Source organism: Branchiostoma lanceolatum, chromosome 5 (genome assembly GCF_035083965.1).
Source record: "Branchiostoma lanceolatum isolate klBraLanc5 chromosome 5, klBraLanc5.hap2, whole genome shotgun sequence".
In the NCBI taxonomy this organism is placed as follows: Eukaryota; Metazoa; Chordata; class Leptocardii; order Amphioxiformes; family Branchiostomatidae; genus Branchiostoma; species Branchiostoma lanceolatum.
The window spans coordinates 24,487,417-24,495,896 of NC_089726.1; the positions used below are offsets into that span (position 1 = coordinate 24,487,417).

The following is an 8,480-nucleotide window of genomic DNA, read 5'->3' on the forward strand; positions in this document are numbered from 1 at the left end:
CCGTCTGGCTACAATATGACAAAAACTCCTAACTGATACAATCTAGCCGTGTTATGAAAGGGGATTGTATATTATGCTGGCGAATGTTTCAAAAAGTGTTACTTAAGTCATATGGGCATATGTCATAGGCATCACCATACCTAATCTCAGGTCAGTGGGTTTAATAGGAGCCCAAAATATACATTTTTTGTATGAAAATTGCCAAATATCCAAAAATAAATCATTTTAGCCCCTTCCCATATATGACGAACATTTTAAATGAACTGGAAACATAAGTCATATGTCAACAACTAAAGGCCTCAGATCTCTTCTTGTTTTCAGTTCTATGCACCTTGTGACATCAAAGGTCAAAATCCTTAGCTTTGGTATTAACAGTCAATGTTCCCTTAAAAATTAATCGTTACTTACTGGTATTTTTATTTATAAAAAACATTCAAAAAATATGTTTTAATCTATTTTCATTATGTCGCATTGTGTTTTGGGGTTATTTGCTCAAAAATTGTATTTTTGAAAAACTAAAAATTACGGACCCAAGAGGCGTATTAGCTAAAAGATATATGACGTCCTGTTATGACGTCATTGCAGTTGATATTGACAAAAAAAGTCTTAGCAGACATTAACATACTGTTAGTCACCATTTATCCAATATATACGGTTCCAGCCAACAGTCACGTGATTGACGTCATAATTACGTCATATCACGTCACTATGATACTAAAATTGTCAAAATAAACACATGTTGCTTATAAACTACCCTCTGAAAATGTATTGACCATACGATAAGTAGTTTAGGAGTTACAGGGGTCGGAATAAGAGGGCCTCAAAAGCACACACCCCACCCCCGGTCCCACCATGATCAAAAAAGCCCGGTCGGAATAGGGTTGATGTCTTTTAGAAATTTTGTTTAAATATGTTGGTATATGATGGGATATTTGTTGTTGCTTTTTCAAAGCTTCATAGAAAATAGCAAACGGAGAAGCTCTATAGAGGAATTCAGTGGCGGAGCTCCAAGAAGGAACCCTCATAAACATGTCACTCAAAAAAAAACCAAGATTTTTCATCATGATATTAACAAGATAATAACAACATACATGATGAAACTACTGGCATTGTCAACTTTTCCTATTTTTTGCATTTTTATATTTTCATGACATTTATGAGGGGGAACTTTGACAATTTTGACAAAGTTATTACGTTAAAATTTTCTTTTTTTTTGGATTAAATTCCTCTAAACAAGTGTGTAGTTTTAGGACATCAGTAGAGCATTAAAAATGAAAAATATTTGACATGGGGTTCTATGAAAGTGCTCCATCGAATAATTTTGATAGCCACGCGTTTATCCTGATCTATACTTAAGTAATTAAAATGTTAAGAAATATCAATTTCCACTTCTAGATATTACGTTGGCAGACTGGTGCAGACTGCTACACAGACCACAGGTTGGTGAGGGCTTAACTCTTTCCGAGTCTGTGCACGTCCGTTCAAACTGAGGCGGGCAGGAAGTGTGAAGAGTTTTTCGGGCCCGGCGTGTGCCTACCGGGAAAATTCTGCGTTTTCATGCACAGTTAGCTGTGCGTTGAATCCCAGGCCTCGGCACACTTGCGTGTGACCACGCCGGGTAGATAACAATAAGCTTTAGCTCACGCATTATACGCCACGGTGTGTAAACTACACGGAAATGATAGGTGAATGATCTTAAACTGCTGTGACTTTGTGTTCGACACTTAACAAAAACCATTAATGGATTTGGGACTGTATTGGACTAAAAAAAATTCTGTTCGGTTAAAGTCTCTACTCTGGATTGGAGTAGGATTGAAAATCAGTCGGCGGCCCAGAGCTCTAAACTTGCCGATAGAAATTGAATTAGCGCACCGGAGGAGTTTTAAAAAAAATCCCGAGAGTTGACCGGCCCTTACGGGTAAAAGGCACGGTACACCCCCCCGGGCTACAACTCTCCGCGCCCGGACCGGAGTGTTAATTTAGATCGGGCCGGCTGACTGTCTCGGGCCGCCGAAGGGACTCGCTAGCAGCTCGGTCCTAGTCAGGTTTCTCCAGGGTAGGAGAGTTAGGGGTGCACCAGACAAGCTGTTCTGTACGTACGTGAAGGCCCTGGCAATAGTATGGGTTTCAGAGTACTCTAAAAGTGACATCGATAACCAAAAATATTCTTGGGGTAACATATATGGTGGTGCACCAAGGAGGTTTGCCTGGTATCTAGTCTCTACGTGTCGGCTTAGGTGTTTTTTACTGGACCCAGTGTGCTATATTGAGCCATTCTGTTAGCTCGTCTTCTTAGCTTTAGTCTCGCCGCAATCGTAGCGGGAGCGAACTACACTCGAGCGGGCCAATCTGTCTGGGCGGCGGGTACCACTCCAAACGCCGCAGAGATGCCGGGGAGGTCCCGATGGTATGGTTTCCAATCGGCGTATGTTGAATGATCATTTGACATGATTTGAATTGTCAATGAAAAGTAAACACGAGTTGTCTGTAAGATACAAGCTGTGCATGTTGTAAGATGTGTATTGGAATGTCTTTGCGGCGTCCATATTGATTTTCTGTTTTTATAAATTTTTCCTTTAAAAAGAAGTAGTTGAAAATTCACAGAATACTAGTACTTGTGTTGCGTCTTTTGTTCCGATAGTCCTGTCTAGAGTAGTGTACTTGTGCATGCATGGTAGAAAGAAGGAGCCTCAAATTGTCGAAACAAAGGAAACATGAAAATGGCGTCGGGTCACCATATACATCACCCGAGAATTAGACCCCGTTCACACTAAAAAAAATGGATCGGATTAAACATTCATGCCTATAAAATTACCCCGATCGCGAATGACAATGTAACCTATATCTATTTTCTATGTATTTATTTATGTAGCCTATGTAATGGCCTCATGTGATGAAAGTTGTGAGTGTGGCTTGCAATTATTCTCCAAGCTTGCAATCCATGCTGAATATATGTATATTTGGCGTTATCTAAAATACTGAAGAGCAAGTCCAAGACTGTATTAGTGCTACACATTATACACAAGAATGACCGGTTGTTTTGGTGCATAGTGAAAAGCTTTCAAATGTACCGGGAAGGGGGTAAATGAATTGAAATGGTCTGTGTTGAAATGATACGAACTTGTGATAAGCATTTCTTGTCTATAGTCTGCTGTGGCTTCACATTGAAGACTTATTTGAGTCGAACAAGTAATTTTACGTGCTTTTAACCTGTAAACGCGGAAGTTTATTGTTGTACAAGCCTGAATCTCAAATAAACCACTGAATGATTACACAACAAAGATTTGACGATCGGGCATGCGGTATTTCACAACTAATTGTGTCTTTATTTGTGCAGGTTTCTGTAAAACATGACTGTGTCAGCCAATTGCAATTTACATAGTATATGGTTTGAAAAGAACAGCCAATCAACGCCCGTGTCGCTATTTTCGAATCTCTTGGTTGGCACACGTATCCTAGAAATCGTACCATCGGGCGTTCCGCGTTATCTCTACGGCACAGGGAGTGTTACCTGCCCGCCCTGTGAGAATACCGCGCACGGGGTGATTGTACGGACTTGGATCAATTAGCTCGGTCTACGGAGAGGCATAACTGACAGTAACGGATCAGTGCATAGCAGACTAAACCGTTCGGTAGAGAATGGTAAACAGACTATGTGTGGATATATGTTCTCCGCTCCCTGTCCCCTTTGCCAGGTATAGGCAGCCACGGTGCTGGGAACACTGAAAGCTTTGGTCGTGTTTCTACATCAACATTGCTAAATCTCGCGACCTGGATCGTCAGATCAGAGGCAACAGCCTGCTAGTTCCCAATTAGAACTTGTTGCAAGACTAACTGTGGACGACACTCTTTCAACTGATCCGAGACCAAACGGGCTAATCTGACTGGGAGTATCTGCGTTTTTATCTGAAGCATATGGATGGAAAGGTGCAGGAATGACAGCATCACGGAGACCCGCACTGAGAAATTTATTTCATTTGACCTGAGCGACTGTGGCCGGCGGAGTCGTCAAGATAAAGAAAGAACACACTCTTTGGAACTTTTGTAGCCGATACTTAATGCAAACAGTGGCATTCGTGGATAACGGAGAAACAACAATGAAAGTTTAATCACCATTTTGAACTAATAAAAGCATTTTTCAGGGTTTTTGGCCGGGGAAGTGGAAAGCGCACGAGGAAGATTTGGGGGGGGGGGGAGGCAATTGGGCAGCAGACCAGGCCTGGTCAAACCTTGGAGGGTAATTAAATGGTAATTAGGTAATAATTGTCGCTAAATTATGCAGCTACCGGCGGCAAACATGTACACTGGACAGGACGTGTATATGAATTTCCCTCTAGCTGCACGGGCAATTAAATGATAATTAGGTGATAATTGTCGCTTAATTATGCAGCTACCGACAGCAGAAATGTTCACTGGGCAGGACATGTGCATGGATTTCCCTCTAGCTGCACAGACCTTGGCTGGGAAACACAAGTCGACCACGTCGTCAAGTCAGGTAATAGAAAACTTTTCCTGCTCCGTCAGCTACGCCGCCTCAGCCTTTCTCGAGAAGATCTGCTGACTACAAGACCATGGTCAGACGGGCTTGCGAGTACGCCGTCCCTGCTTGGCATCCGGGTCTTATAAGGAAACAACAGGCGAGGATCGAGACCATGCATACAGAAAAGGGCTTGCCGGACAATACTTGGACCCGCATATACATTTTACACCGAGGCATGCCAAGTCCTCGATCTACCTACTTAAGATAGCCGACGCCGCCAGCTGTGCTTAAACTTTGCCAAACGCCTGCTGCATTCAGAGACTTTTACAGACTGGCTACCTCCATACCGCGGTGACATCAGTGGTAGATCAACTCGGTCATCACAACTTCTCGACACAATCAAAACCCGTACGGACAGGTACAAAAGAAGCCCCATCCCATACATGACCAACCTTCTGAATGAACTGTACACTTAATGTCACCTCAACACCTCAAGATCTTTTCGTTTATCAAGTTTTATGCAAAACGAAATGTAGGAATTGGCCAAGATAATGGGATCGATTGGTGCACTTGACTTACAAAGCCGCTAGGGGAAGCGTGGAAACCACCGCACGCGCGTCTTGTCTCCTTGTACGTGATTTATACAGTTGAGAGTAAGAAATGCGAGTTTAGTCACATTCCGAAGTTTCTGTTAACTCCGCCTGTCACATTTTGTGTATATTGTAATTTAGCAAACATTTATGGTTGAATCTTGATTCTTGATTCTTACTTCAATATTTTACTGCTGTTGTATTTTATACGTAATTTATTTTTAAAGAGAATGACTATGTAGACAATAATTGCGATTTTAAACACTGTAACTCCAGCGCAATTCAGGTAACTTCGGTTACCTGCGATGCTGTTGTTTGTTGACTGTGAATGTAATAATAATAAACCATTCATCATCATCATCAGGGATTAACGGGGCGCCGCCACGTCGTGCACAGATAAGTGGTGCATTCCCGGTACTTCCCAGGTCGGCGCGGGCCCCGTGCAGAAGAGGTGAGCAGGTCGACACGACCTGGAGAGTCACGGAAAACTCGAAACACGATTTCCACCCCGCAGATTCGCATGTTCGTACAGTGACTTGTAAAGAGAAAGGGGCCTCAAGTAAAGAAGCTGCACGTTGGTAGGCTCATTGATCACAAGCTAGAGTTCCAAACCAAACTGGATGAGCGCCTGAACGCCACCACAAATAGCAATGTTAGCACACGTGGAGAGAACCCAGACCCAGAAACCTAATGGCAGAGGTTAAAACGAATCCTTCAGGACAAAACAGTAGAAGAAGCGGGCTATGAAACCAGGAAGCATAGAGACTGGTTCGACGAGAGTGACGCAGAGATCCAAGACCTACTGCGGAATAAACGCTCCTGCTACGAGAGAGTTCAGATGACCAGTCAACCAAAACAGCCTACAGGAACTCGTGTCATACTGCTCGCAAAAGGTTGAGATAACTGCAAGATAAATGGTGGATAGCTCTAGCAGAAGAGACCCAGAGTTATGCTGACACAGGAAACACCCGTGCATTCTATGAAGCACTACGAACAGTATTCGGCCCAACCCATCAGATACAAGCTCCCATGCGCTCATCAGATGGCAGCAGGCTACTCAAAGACAAGAGTCCATACCACACCGCTAGACTAAGCACTTTGGGAACCTGTTTGGAGACAAGCACCAAGTGCAAGAATAATCAATCAGGAAGATACCACTACAGGAGATAAAAACAGAGCTTGGTATCCCTCCTTCCGAAGGAGAAGTGAAAGCAGCAATCGCCAAGATGAAATGCCACAAGGCTCCTGGAGTTGATCGTGTACCAGCGGAGGTGTACAAGCTGGGGGGCCACACCCTGCTCACAGTTCTTACTGACTTGTTTCGGGACTGCTGGGAGAGAGGCGTCGTACCACAGGATCTCCGTGATGCTGTCATCGTATCCCTGTACAAAAATAAGGGGGGAAAAGTCAGCCTGCTCAAACTACAGGGGCATAACATTTCTGTCTATTGCTGAGAAGATCCTGGCTAGGGTCATCCTGGACCGACTCATCCCAACCGTTACGGAGGAGAACCTACCAGAAAGCCAGTGTGGCTTTAGGGCGAAGAGAGGCACAACAGACATGACCTTTGTCCTAAGACAGATCCAAGAGAAGTTTAGGGAGCAGAACATGGGACTATATGCTGCCTTTATAGATCTTACAAAGACATTCGACACCGTCAGCCGCGATGGGATGTGGAGGATACTAGCAAGGCTTGGCTGCCCACCAAAACTCCTCCGCAACTTCACAAAGAACAAATGGGTCAAGTCAAACACAAACGTGATCTGTCAGATCCATTCCCCATTGAAAACGGCGTGAAGCCAGGATGCGTCTTAGCACCCACACTGTTTGCCATTTTCTTTAGCATGATGTTAAGGGAAGCCAAGGAAGACCCCTCAGAAGGAATCTACATCCGATTCCGTACGGACGGGAGTGTTTTCAACCTCCAAAGACTCCTGGCCCGCACCAAAACCCTGGAAGCACTCATACTAGAACTGCTGTTTGCAGATGATTGTGCTCTCGTTGCCCACACGGAAGAAGCCCTTCAGAGAGCGGTCAACCGTTTTGCCGAAGCGGCCAAGGCCTTTGGTCTCACCATAAGCCTAAAGAAAACAGAAGTGCTCCACCAGAAATCACCACATGGGACTTACCAGCCACCTTGCATAAGTATTAATGGGACACAGTTCAACACGGTAGAACATTTAACATACCTTGGGAGCGTTATCTCCAACGATGCTTCCGTTGCCAAAGACTTGGACAACCGACTCTCCAAAGCCAGCAGTGCATTTGGTCGCCTACAGAAGCGCGTGTGGAAGAGTCACTCTCTGTGCCTGGCAACCAAGATCCTGGTTTACAGAGCAGTGGTTGTCACTACTCTTCTCTACGGATCCAAAGCCTGGGTTCTGTACCGGAAACAAGTGAAGCTTCTGGAACGCTTCCATCAGCGATGCCTTCGCTCCATCTTAGGCATCAAATGGCAAGACTACACAACCAACAACGAGGTGCTGAAGCGAGCCAACATCTCCAGCATGGAGGCCATGATCCTGGCCAGACAGCTTCGCTGGGCAGGTCACCTGTCACGCATGGACGATACCAGAATGCCCAAAACAGTTTTCTACGGCGAACTCTGCCAAGGTAAAAGAGACAGAGGCGCACCAAGAAAGCGCTTCAAATATCAGTTAAAACAACACCTCAGAGTGGCTGACATCCCAGCAGCCAACTTGGAAAACAGTGCTGCACACCGTGGAAATTGGAGAACTCTTACCAAGCGGGGTGCAGAGAAATTTGAACTAGCCAGAAGGGAGCATGCAGAGGAGAGCCGAAGGAGGAGAAAGGCGGCTGCTCAGAATCTACCAGCCCAGGCCCAGTTCATCTGCGAGAGATACGGGCGAGCACGCCACTCCAGGATAAGACTGTTCAGCCATCAGAGGGCCTGCCCTTTCCACTGATCCTCGACGACGGGGAATGAGCCAGAGAGAGCATTAGAAATGACAAACTTCTAGATATTCCGTTGGCCATTTTTTTTCAATAAATATATTTTCAGACAAAGATTCTCTTACAAACGTTCGGTTCAAAGTGCATATTTTATCGATAGCTAAAAAATGTCTGTACTGTTCAACAATGACGGTTTACAATCTGCCTTTTTACAAGTTTCAAAAATGGTGAAACTGAACCGACCAATTACGGTGTTCAGCTGCTTAACACAATAATATGCTATTTTTACCCGGGCAGGGATGACGGCCCCTGTTTCGATAAATTTATATTTTGAAAAATTATTTCAAAATTTTCTTTTTTCTTTCCTTTCTGCAGCATCAAAAGAACAACACATAGTGATGACGCACTCAAGAAAACAGGCTTATTTGAGGGGCATCACGAAACACAAGAAGAAAAACATGTAACGAAGGGGGGGGGGGGAATCAGACTCAAGTCGC

At 44.4% G+C, this 8,480-nt stretch overlaps 1 protein-coding gene across 1 annotated transcript; it reads left to right on the top strand.

Moving 5' to 3' along the window:
- The first annotated feature begins 6,296 nt into the window (after positions 1–6,296).
- On the top strand, positions 6,297–6,867 carry LOC136435986 (uncharacterized). Its single transcript, XM_066429696.1, has 2 exons — positions 6,297–6,446; positions 6,529–6,867. Exons 1-2 carry the CDS (start codon positions 6,297–6,299, stop codon positions 6,865–6,867), a joined length of 489 nt encoding a protein of 162 aa, XP_066285793.1.
- Positions 6,868–8,480: the final 1,613 nt, after the last annotated feature.

What these genes read in the sequence shown, in the direction of transcription:
- LOC136435986 (XM_066429696.1), top strand. Translation starts at nt 6,297, where the DNA reads ATGAAATGCCACAAGGCTCCTGGAGTTGATCGTGTACCAGCGGAGGTG. An exon ending in ATCTCCGTGATGCTGTCATC is followed by an intron (nt 6,447 to 6,528) that starts GTATCCCTGTAC and finishes ATTGCTGAGAAG; the next exon opens with ATCCTGGCTAGGGTCATCCT.